At 42.8% G+C, this 24,327-nt stretch overlaps 1 protein-coding gene across 1 annotated transcript in view; it reads left to right on the forward strand.

Moving 5' to 3' along the window:
* KIF26B (kinesin family member 26B) overlaps nt 1–6,415 on the forward strand; it is a 302,787-nt gene extending 296,372 nt beyond the window's left edge. Inside the window, exons 13-15 of the mRNA XM_074168140.1 lie at nt 2,578–2,780; nt 4,151–4,301; nt 5,831–6,415. Coding sequence (XP_074024241.1) covers nt 2,578–2,780; nt 4,151–4,301; nt 5,831–5,979 — 503 coding nt within the window. The 3' untranslated portion in view covers nt 5,980–6,415. The remainder of the gene's footprint in view (nt 1–2,577; nt 2,781–4,150; nt 4,302–5,830) is intronic.
* Nucleotides 6,416–24,327: the final 17,912 nt, after the last annotated feature.

The following is a 24,327-nucleotide window of genomic DNA, read 5'->3' on the forward strand; positions in this document are numbered from 1 at the left end:
GAAGGAATTTCCAATCTGCTCAGCTGCTTCCTTGAAATGCTAGAGCTAGTCTGAAAGCACGGCATGAAAGAAGACATGACCATCAATGTGGGGCACAAAGTAAAAAGAATTAGCAGCACTCAGCTGCATTACACAGGAGGACAATCTGATGCTTATAAGTGTTGCTGGCTCTAAAAGTTGACAAGCAGCAAAGATAGGAAAGAGATTGCTTTCACACTCAAACAAAATTTGAAAGACTGCTACTGTGAGACACCATAGCCAAAAGCCTAAAAAGTATTTTAAAACATATTTCATGCCTAAATCCTTTTGGTCTTGAGTGACACAAGGGATGTACTCAGTGCCCTTCACATCTAAGCAAGTGGAGGGTTCATTTCCCAGGAAAGGCTGAGCCCATTGCAGGATGTCTCCCTGCATGCAACAAAATCTAATAGACCACCACCCTGTCTCACAAATCTTCAAGTTTGCAGCTGCTTTCACCATTTGGTTGCCTTTCTCTAGCATCACTGACAGGAGTCACCCTTAGCATTGCAGTTTGTTTGGTTCTTCCCAAACTGTGTCTGTCTCATTGTTGTCGCTTTTTAGCTATGGTAATGGGTCAGGTCTTGCTTTTCCTTTTATTAAGATCTGATTCTTCTCTTGATCAGGCAGTTTAATCTAGACATTAACTGAAATGCATTCAAGGTAAGTGAATGCTGGCATTGACTTCCAGTGGCTGGTACCGCAGGTCTAAAATAACTCGGACTTGCTGGTATTTGTAAGGCTTCATTTGTTCTGTCATGGGCTTTTTTGCTGGCCTGCAGTTTGAGTAGTAAATACAACTGTGATGTGTCACAGGATGGGCAGCCCAGATCTCGGGCGGTTTGGTATAAAGTGGCCCTGTAGAGCTCCCTGTCTATATGCCTTGGCTGTGCTCTCCTTTTCTTGCACAGAGTTATCTGAGATGCATTCAAATAAGAGCTCTGTAGTCTTAGGTTTTGCAGATAGACAGCAAAATAGACTGTTCTCATCCATTTTAGAGCTTCTTAGGTTAATTACTGGTTACTAACTGCTGGCTTCTAGTACAGACTGCTGCACTCAGAAATCAATGGGATAAGGTGTGATAGTTCGTGAAGTTGGCAGAGAAACCGACTCCCATGAATGAAACTAGACAATGCTTTGTTACTTAAAAATGCAAAAACTAGACAATCAATAGGTATTTTTGTTTAGGGATTATTTTTTTTTTGGCTTTCATTGAAGCACAAAGTTGGCAGATATGTTGAAGCTATTTACATTCAAGTTTCAATAAATGTAGTGCTGGAGACTCCTCTAAATGATTTTATCTTGTTTTTAAAATAAAATCTGCATGATCATTCTGTATCCCTTCCCTGCTGGCATCAGTTTTGTTCTTGCAGCCAAGAGAGTCAGTTAATAGTTTCATTCAAACTTGCTGGCTCCAGCTTTTGTTTTTGGTTTCCCCCATCCCTTCTATTCCTGCTGTCTCCTATGGGGGACCCTGCTGGAGTTGTCAGCTACAAAACCTTTTATTTTTTTTAAACCCAGCTATTGCTTTGATTGTACTAAACCAAGGAAGGAAATGTAACCAGTTGTTTTTTCTTTTTTGTGTGTCTGTTCTTTTTCCCAACAAACCATATGCTCAACTTCCTTACAGCTGCCATCAGGCCAGTGACGTACTTTTTCTCCCTTGCTTTACCTTAGGCCCTGACTTGGCAACTCACACGGCAGATGCTTTCCATATGGCATAGGCTTTATCAACCATGGTACATTTTCAGCTATTGCAGTGCTCCCATCCACTGTGCTGGTATTGTAAAGCAGGGTGGGTGTGCATGGGCATGGGTATTGAAGCAGACATAGTGACTAACCCTTCTGCCAGCCCATCATTCTTGCTGCTTTCTTGCCCATCACCAGTGCTGCATTAAGTGCATAAGCGGGAAATGTTTTAATAGAATAATCTCCTGAACAGAGACGAGGCTAATGCAACTCTGGTGGCAAGCTTGGCATTTTGTCCTCTCTAGTGTTTTTACTTCTTGCCAACCTACAATGGTGTTATGCAAAGGACTAGGTGGTGGTATACTGGCGCTCAACTCCAGCATAGTAAAAGAACTTCGATATCAAAGTGCTTTTTGTGCTGTGATTAAAAAACCCGAAAACCACACCTCCCCTGGAGATCATCTATGCAGTGGCTGGGTAATGCTTGCATTTGGCTTTAAGAGTCAGCACGAGTGAAGAGAGAGGAAAGCAACCTGCTCTCCCCCTTCATTGACATACCTGTATACACCGAGACCTGAGCAAAGGGAAGCAGGCACAAGCTCTGGAAACTTTAGGGTACATATGCCCTGTGAGGATCAAATCCAGAAGTCAGGTACCAAAGAATATGTGAAGATCTGACTCATGGTGAGTGGGTACAGCACATTGCAGCTACAGCTCACTCCCAACTTCCATGGCCTCCCTGGGTTTTCACTCCATTTTCTTCTGAGCGTAAGAAGACTGAATATATAGTTTGTAAACATGTCTGAAGATAGAGCAGAAAGGAGAGGCAATAACTGTGCTAACATGAAATGGCAATTTCTGCATTTGCAGGTTCACAGAGACGGAGGCTTATTCCAGCTTTATCACTTGATACCACTTCTCCAGCAAGGAAGCCCGCCAACAGCCCTGGGGTCCGCTGGGTGGATGGGCCCCTACGAAGTGGGCAGAGGGGGCTGGGGGAACCCTTTGAGATCAAAGTCTATGAGATAGATGATGTGGAGAGGCTCCAGCGGCGACGAGGTGGGGACAGCAAGGTGAGTACAATCCATGTAATCCATGTATCCCTTCTCCTGGAAGGTGTAAGGGGGAATTCAGATTATGCGTTCAGAAATGTGTAGTATCGTATATAATTAATTCAACAGGCAGCAAAACCTATTATGTCATTTAAGAGCAGTTATGACTCAAGTTATGCCTAATTCTGTAGCAGCTAATGGACATTGGTACCTTGAATTTTTGTCCCTTGCTTACAGTCTTGGTGGTTTGTGTGCTCCAGCATCTTGTCATATTTGTCTTTGAAGGCAGAAATGGTGCTGAGGCACTTGAGAGTGCTTTGGGGGTATTATTTTCAGGAGAGCTAATGTCTTCTCTCTGACAAAGTTGTTCCTGCAAACCTCAGGCCTCTAAATTTACAAAAAGATCAGGGAATTGTGAAGGTCAGCTCTTGAGAGTTATGATTGGGAAGAGTATCTGAAGTTGGTGAAATAGCGCCAATTTTAGAGTAACTGTGTATATAGGTTTTATTATTATTTTGAGGCACTTTTTATTCCCAGCTCCTGTCACTTGGTTAGCCTGTTTGTGATGTTGTTCTCTGATATGATTTTGTATGGAGAAAAAGAATCACTTGCTGGCATGGGCTTTCTACTTCACCTACACAGCAGACTTGTGTACAGAGCAGAAGGAAGAATAGTGTCAACGTGGGCTTGGAGGAGGATAGTTCTGGTATTGGGAATGCTCCCATACTAGCGAGGGTAGCACAGACTCACTGCACATCTTGATGGCTGCCATCCCTCAGAAGTCATGCGAGGCCAGGCTGGGTGTCCCAGAGAGCACTGCACCCTATGCTGTTGCTGTGCCCCATATCTTTACAGAAAATATATCTTCTTTATTAATGGTTGTGAATTACTAGAGCTTTTCATAACATATTCCCTTTGTTTAAGGATGTTTTAAATTTTATATCGCTACCGGTTCTCTTATTTTATAACATGACTACTGCATTTCTTATGCGCCAACCACAGAGAGGAATTTAGGATTTTAATACAGCAAGCAATGGATTTCCTTATCCCAAGAGCTTAGATTTTCTTAGCCAAACTTCTGGTGACAGAAACCAGAAATGTTTTGCTACAGTTAATCTGATTTCAAGATGCTGCCTGTTATTAATTATTATGGTTTATTATTAACTATCATTGCAAAGTCTCCAAAGCTCCCTGATTGAAAACATCAAAACCAAACAAAAGCAATAAAAATAAAACAGATGATAGATTATTTCATGCAGTGATTCATACACTTCCAGAGTAAATGGCTCATTGTCAGTATTATTGGTTGAAGGATCATTCGGCTGAATGAATCTGGATATTTCTTCCCCTCTTCACCTATTCCTTCCCTGCTTCTTTTTCCTGGTTGTCAGGAGGTGATATGTTTCAATGCCAAGCTGAAAATCCTGGAACATCGCCAGCAGAGAATTGCTGAGGTCAAGGCCAAGTACGAATGGTTAATGAGAGAACTGGAGGTGACCAAGCAGTACCTGATGCTGGACCCTAATAAATGGCTCAGTGAATGTAAGGGCGTCATTTTATTGCCTGGACTCATAGGTGTCCTTTGGTTTATTTCATGGAGGGGGGACGGAGAGTAGCAGAAATGTTTGCTAAGAATGAGATGTGAGCTATTGTGTTTGTAAACTAAAATGAACCAACATATGACCTAAGGGCAAGTTTTAGATTGACTGTATTTCTAGAACTAGTCCCTATAATTCTTACTAAATGTTGACAGTAGAACTGAACAATCCTTTTTGCCTGAGAGCTGAATGTTGAAATGGTACAGCATTGTAGTGGTGAATATTGCCATTGGTAGATTAACGTTCAAGCGTTTCAGTCCACAGCTTCTGAAAATGAGATATTTTTTTTTGGCCTCAGATCACTCAAACATATGAGCAATATTATAAACCTGCTCTTCTACCACAAAATAACACTGTGGAGCAAACTTGTCCCTTGGCACCACTGGGCTTATGTGAAAAATTAATTTGGTCCATTTTTTATAACTATAGATATGTAAAGTTCAGAGAGCTTAAAAGGCATTCACATCTAAATGAAGAAGGACCTCAACACCTCAAAGGAAAAAATATAAAGAATACTGCAGTAATTGTACAACAATTTTTAGTATTAGCAAGCAGACTAGTTCTAGAAAAAAAACCCTATTTTCAATTTATTTAGCATAATTTCAGGTAGCAAAAGGAGGTTGGTGGGTGTGTTCTCTTAAAGCATCCTAACTCTTCCTTTGATAGCTGCCATAAGTTAAGACTAGATTGGTACAACCTGCGAAACAACCACGGTATATGTTTTAGGAACGCTGTTAAGGAAGAGCAGTAAAAAGAACAGATGTAAAGGGAGCAGAGAATTTGCCATGCGTTGCTGTCTGCTTCCTGTGTGATGCCTTTGCTTCTGATTCCAGTGTGATAAATGCAGAAAGCCTCAAGGAACGGCACAGACCTCAGGGACCAGATAAGATGGGAAGTGCTGGTCTCAGACAACCTATCTCACACTCAGCTTCCAGGGAAGCCGCTGCCAGCTGCTCTCTGGCAGAATACTGGCCCCTATGTTGGAGTGATTGATGTGTACACCTTCCCTTGCAACTCTTGAGTGGTCTAGTGAGAATCACATGGAATAGGTAGAAGTTTGAGGAGCAAGGAGGTTGGAGGTTGGTTTCCAATTCTGAGTTCTGAATTCCACAAAAGACTTGGCCTCCCAGGGGAGGTCAGCAGAATGTGTGAGAGACTCAGTACATGCTTAGCATTCAACATTTGCTTAAGGGTGTTGGAGTGCTGCAAAAGGTACCTGCAATTCTGGAGAGGGTGGCAGAGCATATCTTTCAAGAAAGCATCTAATGCAATCTTAACAGTGTTTTCCAACAAGCTGATATGCCATTTTAATAGCCATTAACAGAAAAGGCAACTTTTAAGGACAATGGCAAGCCAGAGACAATGTTTTGTACAGTACTGATGGGTTTGAAGACTTGAATTAACTCTCTCTCTCCCACCAATCAGCACTGGGTTTTGTTTGCTTTTCCTATCTGTGTATTTTCTTTTTCACAGTTGATCTGGAGCAGGTATTTGAGCTGGATTCTCTGGAATACTTGGAGGCCCTGGAGTGTGTGACTGAGCGTTTGGAAAACCGTGTCAACTTCTGCAAGGCCCATCTCATGATGATCACCTGCTTTGACATCACCTCTAGACGCCGATAAAGTATGAACCTCAAGAGAATTTCAATGCGCATCTCTGCCATCCTCCTTTTCCCTTCTGAATAGCATCCCAAAGACAACAGAATGAGGATGAAGGTTGGAGTCAAGTCTCAGCTGTGTGTATGAGAGATTTGCTATACTAGACAGAAAAGTCTAAAACAGGACAAGCATGAAAAATAGAGATATAAGGTTGTTGATTCTCTTAGCCTAAAAGAGCACTTTGAGAAACTTTTAAGGACATGTCTGTAAATAAGAACTGCTGGCAGAAGACACTTCTTTCCCTGCATTAGCTGAGGGAGGAGGAAGGGTGGTTGTAGGACTTCCATTGAGAGGTTCATTAAAAAAAAAAACTATCCAGAAAAACTGTTTAAGTGCCTTGCAAATCTTTATTATCCAAACATTTATGTTCATACTTTATTGTGTACAGATGGTGCTAGTCAAGAAAAGAAAAAGGAAAAAAACAAACACACTTTTAAAATGTATTTACAGCTTGTTTTTCTCTTGGTGTTTTCTCCTATTTCAGACTTGCTGTTTCTAAGTAACTTGTGTTTGTAGAGATATTTCCTAATCAGTACAACATATGAATAAATGTTAACTGTCTTTTCTTGTTACCAGAGTAAGGGCACTCAAAGAGAAATTCAACTTTCCCAGATGACAAAAAATATTTCTAGCAGAGTAAGGTTTGCTTATATATTCTTCCATACTATCTTACATGCTGGAGGACACAGTAATTTTCCCAGCCCATAGGTTCTGCAATGTATGAGAGAGGAAAGGTGACATTACAGTGACGTAAATATCTTTTCCATTTGATCCAACCCCCATAACTTGTTTTCTTTTTCATGTATTTTTAGCTTCGTACTGGCTAGAGTTATGGATGAGGAGGCACTTTTATCTTAACCCCTTTTTCTGGTGCTAATAACTTTCTGGAAAATTACTCTTTAGGCTGAGAGCTCCCATGCTTATCAGTCCAAAAATGAGTGATTTATTCTGTCTTTCTTTCTTGAGACTATGATTGATAAAATTTAGCTTCACCTCTTTTTGACATATACCACTGCAAAACATGTTTTGGCAGCTTTTGGTCCCTGGCCCAGTCTGTCTGTAGTCAAAGACATACCTGAGAAGTGCAGGCTCTGCTCAGCTCAGCACGTCTAGAAATAAATGGGAGTCGTGCGTGAGTGGATATAGCACTTCAGGCATGTTGACTATGGCATTTTCCTTATTTTCCTCCAGTATTGAAGCCACGGCAAAATTCACATTGACATCAAAAGGACAAGGGTCTGTGCATCAATGCACAACCAAATGTTCTACTTGCTTGTGTTTATCTACAAAGCAGTATGTGAGAAGGAACATTCTTTGTGTTTCTTAAAGAAATGTGTGAAATCTGCATTTTAATTACATATGAGCATGAAGAATTATTTTGTTGAATTAGATTTCTTCTTCTATATTGAAATAAGCCCATTCACAAAAATTCCTCTCACATACAGTTGTGCTACCCTCCTGTTGATTATGAGAAAATAAGAGCAATATTTAACATATACTCAATATGCATCAATTTACTGCTGTACTTAAATGCAACTCTTCTTTTACCTGCACCATCATATTAACTCCACCTTACAGTAGCCCAAGCATCAAGCCCCAATGGAAAAATAACCCTACATAAATACTGACAGATTTTCTAATGGTTAGCTAAAAAAAAAAAGCTTTTTTTTTTTTTTTTTTAAAGCAAAGCAATAACATTTATATCGTTTTATTTTCTTTTAATACTCTTCAACTTGTAATAACAAATCTTATTCATTTTATTAGCCTTGTCACTAGATTTTGTAAAAGATCCTTCTTACGTCCTATAGGATAATTTGGAGGGAAAAAAGGTCCTGTATGAAAGTCTCTTACTAGTCTGTTCCACAGCATTTTCTCATCATGAAACTCATATTCCAAGTAAGTATTAGAGACATAGGTCTGATCTCTTTTCCCTTTTCTCTCAAGGCAAAAAAAACTCTGGAAAAAAAATCCCAGACAATGCGATTGTTTCTCTGTAACGATTTCAGTAGCACTTGTTACATATCAGTTCTTTTGAGGCCATCTCTTCTTTGCAAAGCCCTATGAATTCAATATGACTCCACAGAGCCATGGAAATTGCCCCTGCAGTTTTGTGCTGGATGAAAACCTAGTGCCTTTGGGGTATGGAGTGCCTCTGTGTTTATGGGCTTAGTCCCGCGGAGCCCCAGGTACACGCTGCCAGGTCACATACGCACAGGAGAGAGACTTTCACAGCCAGCTCCCATCTCTCACTCGACTGCGTCCGAGTACCGCTCTCACCTGTGACACTGTGCTGAGCCCGTCTCCCAGGCCATACCCCCACGTTCAAGGAAGAACCACCCCCCCACCCACGCTATGCACATGAAATTAAATGTTGCCTTCTTTAAGCTTAAGCATTTCTGAAAATGTGTTTGCTGGAAGGTGGTCATTGGGTAATTCGGCCACATTGTCCTTCCTCTGCTGAAAACAAGCAACTCAAAATGAGTGTGTTGGGCTCCCTGGGAGCCTGCGGTGAGATGGTAAATGGCAAGTGGTACAGTAAAAGTAAACACACACTTGATAGAAAGAAAGCGAAATCCTAGCAAATGGTGCAGGCACAGAATGCATTATTATCAAGAGGTGCCCTCTCACATAGTCTGGGACTTGCAAAGAAGTGGTGAAGTTTCTATAAATCAACTGGACGCATTTCAGAGCTATTGTAAAATATCTATTACGTGTAATATTCCTCAGCATCATTAACTCAATTAGTCATTGTCTCTAGATTTGGTATTTCTGTAGATTAGGAAGCATAGCAAAAAGCGTGTCTATGTAGCCATTATTTTAAAAAGTGAGAGCATATGTTTGCCCTCTTTATCACAATGGACCAAAATCGATTCCTGAAATCAAATGGATTATGCCAAGGATGAATTTGGCATACTGAAAATACTAACTGAAGCAGAATCACAGTCCTTGCAAATATTTTATTTCTGAGGACTTAATTAGAGTGGCCGTTGACACTCCCATCATATACTCATATTCATACCCTAAAATCCATACTCATCTTCTCTTTTTTGACTTTCTGTCAGTGCATTTCAGAGTTTGCCGCTATTTTAGGGAATTGTGGTGGCTTAAAGCATAAAAGGGAATGAAAATTTGTGGAGATTTGACATCTGCAAAATGTTTTCTCATTGAAAATAGCTTTTTACTTCAGAATTTGTATTTTTATACTTCAAATATCTGCAAAACAGATAATTGAAAGCATCAGGGCCTTATTATGAAATTGATCTTAGTTTAAGATAGCTAGCACTTTATAGAAGACCCATGCACTTCTGCAAGTCATCCAGGAGGTCCCATTCTTTAAGCAATTGCCAGTGCAATGCTGTTCGTATCCTGATTTTTTTGAAAGACATCAAGTTGCCTAAAATACGCATAAGCAATGTGAATGGACATCTTAGTCATTTGCACATTCAGAAATCAATCTTATTTCCCTGGGACAGCTTTAGTAGGAAACAGCAATGTTAAGGTAATTAGGTTTGAAGGTTAATTCTTTGTTCACATGTATGACAGGAGATCCCAGTTCTTCATTGTCAGGTTGTGTGACGGCTGCAGAATAGCACCACTGCTGCTCATCCCCACCTCTGCGCCCAGGCATGGGCATCTGGGCAGTTTGGGCCTCATTCTGAGAACTGCTCGGCTTGGCACACATAAACCTTATTTATACAAGGGACAGAACTTGCTTTATAGCCACTAATTCAAGTGAAACCTTAAACGGGAGAGTTTGGCTGCGATCTGGATTCAGACATCCCACTGATCAGTGTGAGCTCTTGCAGCGGGCAGAAAGCCACGGGTTGCACACCCACCGACTCCTGATACTGGGTCACTTCGTATCCTAAAGGGTGTGGGAGAGCCCTAATTCCCAGTGCATTTGTCAGAACGACACATGTCTTTTCTCCTGCCATGCACATCTTGTATTTCCCTCAAATTGTCAATTGCCAATTCATTCAGATCTAAGCAATCAGAAGTATTTCACAGAAAGACAAGGAAGCAAAGTGATATCCAGGCTCTCCTTTCTTAGCTCTTTACTGGGCATGTTCTCATCTCACCTGTGCAGGTATAAATGAGGCACAATTGCATTAAGAGTCTGGAGAGTTATAGCAGGATAAACACAGTTGCATGGAAAAGGAAAATTCATCCACCTGCCATTTCTGGGTATTTAGTGTGCTGCTAGTTATATAGTCAAAGAATATGTTCCTCTTACCTATTTGATACCCCCTTATTTTGCCTGAGGGCCAAGCACAGGCCTGTCACTGAACATCTGCTGGCTGCAATCCAGTCTTGGAAGACTCCCACTGCCATACAACGTAACTTCTGAAACTTGCAGCTACATAGAATAGTAACCAGTAAAGAGCAATGGCATGATCCTCTGGCACAAAGCAAGCTAAGTGAAAGCTGCAGATAATGTACAAAAGAAGATGAAAGGTACACACTGATAATTTTTTTTTTTTTCATCTCTGAACATGGCAATTACGGAGGAAGAAAGCTGGAAGTGATGCTGAGAGTAATGTACAAGTCCCAAGCTTGCTCACAGGATGGACTTAGTACCTCTTAAAGTGTTGTGGTTTTTTCATTTCTCTCAATAATATGGTTTGTCTTAAAATAGCAACTATTACCTGTGCAATGGAATTCAAATTTTATGCCAGCTGCAGTATCTAGACTTTTTTACAAACATTGTCTTTTACAACTGTATATAGATACAGACCAATGTAGGTGTACACAGCCTGAGACACACACCACCACCCCAGCCCCTATAGTGGGGAGGTGGGGGAGGTGGCATTCACAAATGGAAACAACACAGAATCATGGAATCATGGAATAGTTTGGGTTGAAAGGGATCTTTAAAGGTCATCTAGTCCAACCCCCTGCAATGATCATCAAAGGGACATCTTCAACTAGATCAGGTTTCTCAGAGCCCCATCCAACCTGATCGTGAATTTCTCCAGGGATGGGACATCTACCACCTCTCTGGGCAACCTGTTCCAGTCTTTCACCACCCTCATTGTAAAAAATTTCTTCCTTCTATCTCATCTGAATCTTCCCTCTTTTAGTTTAAAACCCTTACCTCTTTTCCTGTTGCAACAGGTTCTGCTAAAATGTTTGTTCCCATCTTTCTTATAAGCCTGCTTTAACTACTGAAAGACTGCAATAAGCTCTACTCAAAGCCTTCTCTTCTCCAGTCTGAATAATCCCAACTCTCTCAGGGGCTGTCCTCACAGGAGAGATGTTCCATCTCTCTGATCATTTTTGTGGCACTCCTCTGGACCTGCTCCAACAGGTCCATATCTTTCCTGTGCTGAGGGCTCCAGAGCTGGATGCAGTACTCCAGGTGAGGTCTCACCAGAGCAGAGTAGAGGGGCAAAATCACCTCCCTTGTCCTGCTGGCCATGCTTCTTTTGATGCAGCCCAGGATAAAGTTGGCATGCTGGGCTGTGAGTGCACATTGCTGACTCGTGTCTGGCTTTTCATCCACCAGTACCCCAAAGTCCTTGTTGGCAGGGCTGCTCTCAATCCCTTCATCCCCCAGCCCGTATTGATACCAGGGGTTGCCCTGACCCATGTCCCTCTGCATGGCAACTTTTCCCTCCAGCGTGTCAGTTGCACTACTCAGCTTGGTGTCATCTGCAAACCTGCTGAGGGTGCACTCAATCCCACTGTATATGTCACCAATGAAGTTATTGAACAGTACTGGTCCCAATATGGACCCCTGAGGGACACCACTTGTCATTGATCTCCATCTGGACATTGAGCTGTTGACCACTACGCTCTGGGTGTGACCATCCAACCAATTCCTCATCCACCAAACAGTCGACCCATCAAATCCCTATCTCTCCAATTTAGAGAGAAGGATGCTGTAGGGGGTGTCACTCCCCTTCCTTGTCCAAGGAGTATCAATAAAACCTTTCTCCTTGCATTCACCAAGATGAAGCTGACTTATGCCACGCTATAGGGAAAACTTATGCTTTAAACACTTTTGAATGCTTCTTTTAAAGGTCTTTTCTTCCCCATGTTCTTCAGCTTACAAAGCCAAGTTGCCGCAGTTCCCATGTAGAGGCTGCCGTTGAAACTTTAAAGCCTGTAAAACTAAGACAAATGAACTACTCTATAATTGGGGGTGTCATGAATTTAAGGCAACACATCTTACAATCATGGCTGTTAAATGCAACAATTTCTGTGTATGTGTGAGACATACAGCATACTTACATCAATTGAAAGCCTGGACTCTTAGTTGCCTGTGAGATAAAGCTTTCTGTCTACTCCTAATCGTTTTAAAAGTGTAACTTTAAGCTTCTGCATTACAAAGTACTGCCTAAAGTAAATACGATTCTCATAAACCAGAGGTTGAGTGGCCCTCTGATGCCAGCTCATATGGGAAGGATGGTTGCACAGCATCAGGGATGCACCAGCTCACTGCAGAGATCAAAGCATTTGTATCATTAAATACTGATAGAAGGAGATGATGACCATGCAGACAGGTGCTATTTCTCAAATCCCCTGATGAGTGACATACCTTGCTTAATTCTGATGTCCTCAGTGTCTTTGTTTTGTTACTCCACAGGCTTTTGCATTGGCAACACCCAGCAGTTTTTGGAGACACAAGACTGGCCGTTGCTAGCTATTACCTGATCTGAAACAGGTTTCCAAATAACTATGGCAAACAAAACTGTGAATGATTTGTCAATGCAAAGTTAATAATCTTTATCTCTTGCATTTATTGTGCGCTCATCCCAAGGTTATCTGAGCTTCCATACCTGCTCTTGGAAATAATAAACCATTTTATTATTGTCTTTATCTTTTCTTCTTTCTCCTTCTCAAGCAAGCTTTCAAAAGAAAAAAAAAAGAAAAAGAAAAATAATTTTCCCTTGAAAATGTAGCACCCTTTTCCTAATCTCATTGAAGTCAATATGGATTTTGCCACCAGCTTCACTGACAGCAGACTTGTGCTCACTTGTGCAACATTTTGAAGCTCACAAAGGGCATGATGATTCTGCAAAGAATGAATGGGCTGAAAATGAAATAGTGACGTTCATCTGTAATATTTCAAACCACCTTCAAACCCCTTCTGGACAGGAAATAAAACACAACCCAAACTATCTTACTTTGAGTGGTCCTACTTAAGTATTGAGCAAACTTTATAATAATGATAATAAAATGGTGCTTGAGGCAGTTTCAGCTATATTACATATTCTCTGTATACTATAGATATGGATGTATTCACCCTCTATATTGTATATGTATGTGTGTGAGTATTTACATATAGCACACATACATATATGTTTTATGTATGCATAGATACTAACTTTTCTAAGTTTTACTTCTTTCCCTCTCATAGCTGAAACTGCTGATTACTAACATCCACATCATATTCTATGTATGAAGGATATAATTTATTTGTAAACTCAGGATGTTCTTGTTTTATAGAGTTGCTTGTATTTTATAATTTATTTACACATCATGGTTGGAAATGCTTATCTAAGTGCTATGCATTGAAGTGTATGTTTGCTAAATCCATTTCACTCTGTCCGTGGCTATGTTCTTTCTCATTATAACAGTGGTATAAAATAGGGCTAAGGAGGGGACAGACTGATAGATACAGAACTTATGCTGGTCCCACCAGTGAGTAATTCCAGAAGAGGATGTATCAGTAGTGGATATATATATTTTATCAACTAAATTTTATGGGGAAAAAAAAAAAAGAAAAAGAAAGAACAACATGAGGACCAGTTCCAATTGTGGAAAGTCAAGGCCATTTCCAAGTTGGTCAAAAAATGCATTGAGCCTTTTGCCATTAAAATTGTACAGTTTATTGTTTGCTGGCTAAAAAATATCCCTTTTGTGGTATCTGAGGTGTGAAACATTGTCAAAAATACGATGTCTGGAAAAAAAAATCAAACTATAGTGGCATTAAATGTTTACTTTTATCTTACCAATACATTTGCCTCCCCCTCCTGACTGTTTCACTTTGAATGAGAGTATTTATGAAAAGGCAGAGAAGAAGGTGCTTTTGACCCACAAGAGGATGCGCTATTATACTAATGGGAGAGAGCAAGGTCAAACCTGAAAATAAAACAACCGAAGGGGTTCTACCAAGCAAGTATTGCTGAGAGGCAAATTCACCAGAAAACAACAATAAGGAATTGTGGGGTTTGATAGTAATAACAGAAACATTACAACCGAGCATAGCACCATTAACTGCTCCCCTGCTGCTGTCCAGAAACAGAAAGACAGAGTCACGGGGCCTGAATTGGTCAGCCTTTCATATACGCTGCTTATTCATACATGCCTCCCCATATTAGCGGGGATTGCTCTGTCTGCGTCTGTGAGCAAGGGAAAAATCTGAGGCCAAACAAATGATAAAAATGTATTTATAAGCATAATTTTTTATCACCTCTGGGAACTGTGTCATATTTCCCTTGGCCCCCATGGAGGTATATAACACAATGTAAGAGTAATAAAGAGTTTTGAGTCCATTACTCAAGACATGCTTCTCCCTCAGAGAATCTGGTGGCAGGTTCAGCTGACCCCTGAACTTCTGCTAAGGTGTGCACAATATCTGCTTGCCTTTTGCTCACGTTTGTGGTGTTCCCTGTTGATAATTAAGGAAGTGCCTCACTTGCAAGGCAAGATGTGAATTAATGCTGGGAAAATCTCAAATGCCCCTTAACACTTGGGTAAGCCCTGATGAGGATACTGTGCTCTTCCCATTGGAAGAAAACAAGAAGTCTTATTTCTTGTTGGGAAGAGAAAAAAGGAAACTATTTAAAAAGCTTCTTAAAGACACATCATATGCTAGCAGATGAGTCCCTCATATGGCCTACTTTAGGAGGGACTTGTTAGCCTGCTAGGAATCTAAATATCTGATTGACAGTTTGGTAAGCATTTAAAATAGTCCTTTCTTCTATCTTGTTATATCAGCTCAGTGGCAGAGCTAGCAGTCACAGTGGCAGGGGCTGCAGTCATCTATAGCGACCAGCTCTTCCAAATGAAAAATACCAAGGTGGCTACAGAGGCAAAGGCTGGCATGTAATGAGATGGTATGGTGGAGAGGTGGGAGTTTCTCCTCCTGTCTCCTCTCCCAGCAGCAAACCCTATGACTCCAGTACTACCTTAGCTGTTGCCCCTGGGCCAGTGAATTTGCATGCTTGTGCCTCTCCACAGTAGCTGTAAATGAAGATAAACAGCCATTTCTTTTGTCTGTGGGCTGTTCAGAATAGCTCTGATTTGCTCTAAAGAGCTAAAAGGCTTATTGCCTATTTTTGAAGTAATTTATCTTCATTGCTGTTATCATGCAACCACATCAGTATTAAAGAGCCCGAAGTGCCTTACAGTCACAAAACCAGAGAAAAATGGTTTAGCGCAAGTCCTAGACTTTGTCTAAGGCAGAACTAATGGTGAGGAGTTCCGTATGAGCTCAAAACCAAATCAATTCACTCTTGAAGTTCTGCAGTCTTACAGACCTCAATGCTACACAAGTCCAGTTTGGAGAAAGACAGCCAGGAAATGTTTCAGGCATGGAATGAGAGCAGAGGCTCACACCTGGCAACAGGTTGGTGTCCTTATTAGGCCTGCTTGAAACTAATGCCTCCTGTAAACTAATGCCCTAGCCATGACCAAGTCTGAACTTGTCCTTAAAACCAATAACTTACCAGGCTAAAAATCAGGAAAGGGTTTAGTGTGGGAATATGACAAGCCCCCATCTCCTCATGGTATCCTGAACAAGCTCCCCAACTGTTGGAAAACCAGAAGGGGAAGTAATTACTAAAGCTGGTTCCTCTCACACATCTGCCTGCAAACCACTGGGGCTCCCAGGACCTCACCCTCATTTTGGTTGGCAGCGCTAGCTGCCTGGAAGCCGCTGAGGAGAGCAGGGAGCAAGAAAATTCAGCTCCCAGTGTCTCAGATGAACACAACATTAATGTTTAGATCCTCCGCAAAAAGGCCATCTGTGAGCGGATTTTATGTTTTATGATTATCTGTTAGTATTCTTGACAGTTGCCAATCTGGCAGTTTTGAAGGCTGACATCTGCTATTTTAACCACTGAGCAATGCTATACTGGCTGTGACCACACAAATGCTCTACATTGCTCAAAGACCACTTTCATAACCTCCAAAAGCAAGTAGGTAGCTGGCGCTCCTATCCACTCTCCCTTGAAGAACAACCCTGGCAAGTACTGACTTGGGAAAAGCTCTAAGACAGCTGGAAATGGTCCATCCCCAATGGATGCTTGTCTAGGGAAAAGATCTGCATTCATTTTCATATGTGTTTAAGTGTGTCTCTTCTGTGGAAACTTATTGCACAGGCTTGGCACCCATGCTTTGCATCAGATTGCAGGTTACATGCCAACCATCTGGCAGCCAAACGTATGCAGCTGTGTGCATTTGGCACACATCCAGATTTCCATTTCTGCCTCCTAGATACCCCAGTGCAGCCAGATGTGTGGGTGCAGTATGTGGGACTTGGGGCTTGCTGCTTGGAGGAACTCTCACACCTCCAGCAATGGAGGACCTTTGTTACACTCTGTAAAAGGAGCAATGACTGTCCTTGTCCCTGTCTTATCCCTGCTCAGCTTCATTCTCTGGCCAGGGAGATGGGAGAAAAACTGACATTTTCCTGTGCTCTGCAGACTCCTCCACACCAGTGCCGTCGGATGCTCTGTGCCACTGAGCATGGCCCCTTGCAAGATGTCCCTTGGAGCTTGCTTGAAACAAGCACACCCAGTGGCACTGAAGGAGTAGCAGTGTTTTCACCTGCCTTGGCTTTTGTGCTGGTCCATGCACAGTGGCTCAGCTTGCTCCCATCTCTGTGCTGTAGCTGGGTGCCCAGGGACACAGCTATGAAGAGTCACGGTAGCTGTGGGAAGAGTCACAGCCCTGTTTTTGTTCAAGAGCAAGCTGCTTACTCCTAAACCATATTTTATTGAAACCTCACAATACCCAGCAAGAGGCACCACGGGAGCCAAACAAGACACTGTAAACATAATTTTCTCATAATTTCCAAGGACAATGGAAGGCATGGCAATTACATGAATAATGAGAAAGATAACAGTTCAGCTCCTTGCCCTGTGGCTGGTGACTCCTGCTGCCCCGAGGGGCTGGCTAGCTGGGACTCATGCCTGCTCTGAGTTTCCAATGGCTCAAAGAACATCTCTGAAGGTTATATGTAAAGCCATTAAGATGCTGTGAAATACATAGAAAAGCTTCTGGACAGCCTCTAAGCCTTGGCATTGCAGACTTTACATCCATCGGACTCTATTCTTTCTGCTGGCAAGGCCAAAAACAATGGAAACACCAATCCTGGTCTGCTTGACAATTGGCATTGCAGTGGCATGAAGTGGTCTGCAGAGTGGGACAGTCACAGGACCAAATACTATGGGCACACTAAATAAACCCCTGGCCTAGCAAGAGGGCTTCACACCTGAGATTTTGATGAGGCTGCATTTAGTCTGAGAGCACCGGGGCACTGAAATACTTTCACAGTGAAAACATTGCTCTGGGCCTGATTTCTCCACCCAGTAAGATCACCTAGGCACTTGTGATTCTTCTATGAAATATCTATTTATTGCCTCTCTGAACAATTCCTGGCTTGTGTTTATGTCCTGTTAACAGTTTGCTTTCCAAATTTTCCAAAAGTTTCAGGTTTTCCAGCTCTCTGTGGCAGGTTATTGTAGACATCAAAGTCAAAGCATGTGAGCCTCCCTAGGAGGTCATTGCAAAGCCTACTGAGGTGCTTCTGAGCTGGCTGGTTTCACCACTGTGTATCACCTAGACACGAGGACAGTGATGCTGCCTGTGCACAGACCCCGTGACATGTCCCAGTGGTTACAGGCTTGCTCTACAGCCTGAAACTGAGGCCAGTGCTACAGGAGCAGGGAGAAGCCAGTGCTATGCTGCAGAAAGGCAGGACAAAGAGAAGACAAAGGGAAGACAAAGGGGATGGCAGAACCAGTCCAGATCCACAGATGCTGGTGGATGTTCATAGATTTTTCCAGCAATTTAAGAACAGAGCAATACCAGATGAGTTGCAGAGAGGATGAATGTGAGGGTGCCTTGCTCGCCCCTACGAAGGCATGGGACACTCAGTGGGACCACGTGGCTGACGGCCTGTGGAAGAGACACCGTCTCATTTTGGGAGTCATTTCACTGTCACACTGGATGCAGAAAACCCGCTGGGGCTAGAGGGGGAAAAAAACTGAAACAACCCAAACCACTATAATCTGATAGTTATGTCAAAGCCAGCTATGAAGATTTTGACTGTTTTTTCCCTTCCTCAAACAGGAACTTTGTGTAAAATTGACCCTCATGCTAAGCCATTTTGACCTCTTCATAAGCTGGCACCATAAAGTGTGGAGGCTGTTATACTGCCTTATCTTGCTGGGATTGTAAACCTTTGAGCTTTAAATTCCCTCTATGACCCTAGAAATTCTTCCCCAGGCAAGACAGAATAGATCTTTTTCTTTTTTTTTTTTTAAAGCACACAGCGAAGTAACCCATAATTAAACCCCAAATAATCAAAGTGTTTGAGATGGAACAACTGTAAACCCATTTCTCTAAGAAATCATACACCTGACCACATCCTAGAAGCTTGGCTTGGCTGCAAAGCCTCTCTGGCTGGCCAGGAGCTGGCCCACTCGCTGGCCTCCACTTCCCGCAGTGAGATTTTGCTGCAAGACGGTTCAGACAAGGCCTGAGGTGTATGGCAGGGCTGGGCGAAGGCTGGCGCAGGATTGCTTGTGCCAAGACTGGGCTTCTCTGCTTGGGACCATCTGCCGGCCTGAGGCAGTTCAGGGTTTCCACCATTTTCATCTGGCAGACTGCATAAGCTTTTTCATGGGAGTTGCAGATTGTAGAAGGAATTAAAGCCTAAATACAACAAGGTTTGCTTTCCTCAGGTGTCTTTTGCAAACCCCCCTCCGCAGGCGTCCCCAGACCTCAGGCTGCAGAGCCCTGCTCCACAGAACAGTGGTGACAGCTGAATGCAGCTCACTGCAACCCCCATGGCCGGGCGTCGGGGGAAGGCAGACGGCGCCAGGACTGGCCCGGCTCAGGCAGCACCAGGGAGTGACAGGCACAAAAAAGCTGCCATGGTCCAAAGCTGACGTAGTAGTTGAAGACTTGTCCTGCTTAACTGTTGTTCTCTGACACTTGCCAAGAGAGGAGCAGCAAGCTAAACATTTCCGTGCTACTTCAGAAATTATTATTTTGGTGGTGGTTTTTTTTTTTAATTTTTTTAAATAGAGCTTTTTGCCCTCTGTGCCCTCCCTCCTCCCCCCACCATAAGCTGGACATGATATCTTTTTACAAGGATAAAAACCTCAACAGCTTCAAGTGTGATGGTCCCTGGGGAGAGGTTGGAGCACTGGCAGAGCAGGACACGAAGAGGGCAGTGAGGAAGGCATGGGTTTCCCTGTGGCACAGAGCGGGGAAGCGGGCACTGCCCTGCAGCTCATGAAATGCTGGCAGCTGTGCAAGGTGGGGGACCTGCCCCAAGGCACCTTCCTCCTGTCCTGTGAAAAGCACAATGTGCTCTAGAGTTGGCTTTGGCATGTTGCTGCGTTCCCCAAATGTAGAGGAAAGGTGTTCGCTGAAGGCATCACATCAGGCAGGAGGAACAAATTTTGTCTTTGTCTTTGCCTCCCCGCCGGCTCCCCATTTGGCTCTGGTCTGTATTGAGATACCTGCCTGGCTAATTGACTGTCTGACAGGGTGTGGCCGAGAGGAAAGAGGCCCAGGTTAAAGCCTGTCTGGGTCATGGGCTAGACTTGAGTGAGTTCGTTGGCCTGCAGAGCTCTAAACCTACAGCTTTTCTGCAGGTCTGCAAACACCAACCAGGGGCTTCTCATTAAACTGGCCTTTTTCCAGCTCACAAGCAGGACAAGCTCCTCACTCCCACCACCCAACAACCATCATTTCTTGTGATTTAGCAGCAGATTTCAAAGGGCTGTTCCACAGCAGAGAAGATGTTGGTCTCTTGACGAGCTTCTCCACCACCTTGCAAGGAACACCTTTGCCAAGACTTTAGATATGAATAGCAAAATGAACAGCTTTATAGCCTGGGTGTATCAGAGTGGCGTTACATAGATTGCACAAAGAGCTTTGTGACTCCGATGAAATGAACTTGGACAATGCCCATCTATAAGATTTTTATCCATCTTCCCATCTACCAGCCATAAAGCAAGGTGGCATCCTTGCCTGATGGCTGGCAGGCTGCTCCATCCCAGTATTCCTCAGGTCTTTCTGATTTCCAGAGGCTTTGTGTTGGCAGTTTAAGGCATCTTTGCCAATTCCCTTGTTTTCATGTTGAGTTGCAGTTTAACTCCAGTAAAATAAACTACAAACAAACAAACAGCCCAGCAATCAACACAGACCTATTTACAGAAAATAAAAAAAACACCAAACAGATTTTTTGACTGTTTTTCACAAATTATGTAACAGTCCCCACAGAAACCATTTGATAAGGGGAAAAAATATTCTTTGTACACCCTCGTTACACTGACCTTTTAAAATACCATTATTTACTGGTGCCTTCAGCCAGAGACGTTTAGAAATTAACATTCCCAACTTGTGACAAAGTATTGCCCTCACCCAGCATTCCTGTTAGCATGATGGGGAACATCACTGTCCAGTAATGGCATTTTGATCATGGTCCTGTATAGGGCATAAGCTCGGTACAAGACGTTAAAGTCATTAAAGAGAATATAAAACCAGAAATTTCTAGTACCTCACTGAGGAATTTTTCCCCAGAGCCTGATGTGACTTTGAAAAGGAGACTGAAGTACAAGAAGGACCCTTGCATCCAAATGGAAGAAAGGAAATTGCCCGGGAGAAGCAGAAACAGTGCTCTCCATGCAGTCAGTGACTGCTCCCTTTCACACAGTCCCCATCATCTCTACTACTCCAGGGGAATAGTAGTTCCCAGACCACCAGCTGTCCCTCATCCATATAGCTACCGCTGTAGAGAGACCAATTCCTCTCTGCAGCAGTGTGATGCCTGTGCCTCTCTCCAAAGACCACAACAGCTTTTCCATCCTTCACTGTGGGTTCTTGCAGTGTGTTGCTGCCAGTGGGAGGGATGGCAGCTCTGTAACTTCGCAACGTCACTTTGCTGTCTCCAACTTGGCAAGGGATGGCACAAGGAGGATCAGGCCTACCTGTTCCATCACACGGTGCTCAGCACCACACCTGGCACATACTACAAAGGAAGGCAACACTAAAAAGGCTTCATTAAAAGGAGTTTCATTAAAAGTAAATGGAATTACAGCAGAGAGTAGAGCACAAGTCCTGGGGGAGGGGAAGAGTGGAGCTCTGCTAATTTTCTCATCAGATGCCCTTCTCTATTACCGTCTCCTGGCTTCTGCTCTGAAAGTCAAGTGGAATTGTCAAGAGGAATCACCTGTGATTTAAAGTGCAGTTTTCCTCCAAGAAGTATGTAAAATTGCCACCTTCCTATTCCGAGCCTCTGGGGACTGGGAATCAGAGCTGCTGAATTGGAGGGGCGGAAGAAGAAAACTCTGCTCTTCCCTCCAGTCTCCTCAGCCCCACTAGACCAGCCCTTGGTGGAAACAGAGGTGGGGGACCAGGGTCCTTAGCTTCAGGTAAGGAGACCAGCAAGTGCTGCCTGCCTGAGCCCAGGAGATGGAGGGGAGCTTTAAGCAAAGCTGCGTGATTACCCGCTTCCTCCTATCCTGGGGTCAGTCGGATGAAGAGATTGTGCTCTGTCCTCATTTAAGCATCTTTGGAGTTAAAAAGGACTCAGGCAGAATGCTTCAGCCCTGCTTGCTTGCTATGAGCCCCATCAGAATTTGGTTAACAAGGTGCTGGAACATCTGAGACTACTGGAAAGCTTGTGTGTATGTGCCTTTCTCTGCATGCCTGTCTCTGTAGCTATATAGAGATATATTTAAAAGAAGGTTAATTGGTCTTCTGGGAACTATAAAGAACTTGTTAGGTTCCTCTGTGTGAGCAGTGACTGTATGAAGCCTAATTACTAAGCCTGAGTTATTCTTTTTTTGGGGGGAGGAGGAATCTCTAAGGTCCTTATTAAAACCTACAAAAATTCTAAAGAATGATGGAATTAGAATTGATTTGTCCATGTTGATCACAAGTGCAAAGCAAATCAAAACGTTGAACTTTCCCCATGAAATACTAATGGGGGTCATATAAGCATGGCTTACACATCGCTATTGGGAGGGTAAACAGAAACCCCTGTGCTGAACAGCAAGAATAGCAGGCTGCAGACCTTCAGGTACGGTGCACTTTTTACGTTTAGGGCAGGAAAAATACACACTTAGATAGTCTTGTAGCGAGCATTTTACAAACCAGCCATCTCAAATGTATTTTAGGCTGATTAACTTTGTAAAATCAGAACTGAAACAGAAAAGGACTTTTGTATAAGAAAATGTACCTTGATAGAAAAGAGAAAAAAGAGAAAAAAGCCATTTTAAAAAGCAGGGTCGGGGGAAGAAGAAAGAGGGGCTCTAATGTGGCTTTGGTCTGAAATCATAGAATCATAGAATCATCTAGGTTGGAAGGGACCTTCAAGATCATCTAGTCCAACCATCAACCTAACTCTGACAAAAAAACTCATCACTAAACCATGTCCCCCAGCACCGTGTCAATTTTTTGACTGTGGTTTAGAGTTTGCTGCAGTGCTGTGAGTGGAGACCAAAGCTTTCTCAATGTGGTGGAAGCATGACTTAGGCAGGGGCAGCTCACAGCACTCTGCCTGTGTGTGCCAACTCAGTTTTGGTGGAACTCTCAGGCAACACCTGTAATTACAAGAAAATACAATGATCCTATTGCATCCTGTGCATCCCGCAATGACAAAGCCCAGCTATGGACATCAGTCTGACCCTGGCTGATTTGCCCAAGGTCAGACAGTTTCTGATGCAGTGGAGAAGCCAAGCCAGAACTCTACACCCGTAACTGTAAGACCTTCCTTCTTCTCCTTGTCTTATGGGAGATTTAATTCTGAATCAGGGAAAAAAAATATCCTTATAATTGGCACAATCTCTGTGAAAAGCAGAACTCTGTTCATTAAGAGTCTTGCGGTGGCCAGGGACTAGCTGGAATGTGCTGTGTGGGGAAATAGCCTCTGTATTTCATAAATATGCTGTGTTAAAAAAATAACAAGTCTAAGAAAAGGTAGCCTTAAAAACCCAGCCATCAGGAAACAGGGCTACAGCAAGAAGCAGAGAAAGGGCTGAGGAGTGGGAGAGTTTTGCTGGCACAAACCCACGCACAACTCCACACGCAGGTTGATAGATTCAAGGAAGTCACAGCCCTAAAAAATTGTTTCACTGCATTTTCTCACAAGTGTCTTTACTTTCTACTACCTCTGCTACGTGATGCAAGTTCTGTTTGATAAGGGCCCAGAGAGTTTATACTTCCAGCATCAGGTCAGTACACCTTCAGGGTACAGATACAGAGCATTACACCACGCTTAAAGAAACAGCACAGTTTAGGGAACTGATTTTTATTTTTTTTATTTTTTTTTTTTAAGACAGATGTTTTGTTCAACTGTTATCAATGATTCTCAGCAAAGCCGTACCATCCCCCATGTTTTTTTGCTATATGTTGGTATTGCTTTTATTCCAAACACATACTACACTGCAATGCTCGCTCTAAGTGCAATCTAACATTGCTGCTCCTGGACTAATTTAAGGAATAGTGACAAATGAAAAGTAACTGCAAATATATTTCTAAACCTTGTGGTGAACCCAAATTACCGTTACTTTCCAAAAGGTACTGGAAAATTCTCTGACCTGCTGGAAGCAAGTCTGCCTCTCTCTGACTTTAGCATCTTTATCTTAGCAAGCTGATACCACCTGAAAAATTTGACAGATATTATTCTTGAAGGCCAAAACACGATGTCTGTGCAAAGGCAACTCCAGCTACTTTGAGTCTTAGCTGAAAAAATAAGATTACTTGATCTGAAATGAGTGCTTATCTAATGTTCCTTCCTCACTGGCACGCTTGCTTGCTACCGCACTTTCAAATGATGCATTTAGCTAAATCCCTCTGCAGTCACCGGCAGCCTTTTTTGCAGAAAATAGGCTGGAGTGGGAACATTGGGAGAGAAAAATCTGCCCTGTGACACCCTCCCCTGCATCATCAGCAGCCCTGCCAGTGGTGTTAGTATGTGTGAACCTCCAAGGGAAACCGCTCAGTAAGTGACTGAAACCAACCAGAAAACTTGACTCTTTCCTTGATCAAGCTGAAAGAAATGCAAGTTTTGCATCAACAGTAAAGAATATAAAGCATGAATTATACCTCTGTACTAAG

Source organism: Numenius arquata, chromosome 2 (assembly GCF_964106895.1).
Source record: "Numenius arquata chromosome 2, bNumArq3.hap1.1, whole genome shotgun sequence".
Lineage (NCBI taxonomy): Eukaryota > Metazoa > Chordata > Aves > Charadriiformes > Scolopacidae > Numenius > Numenius arquata.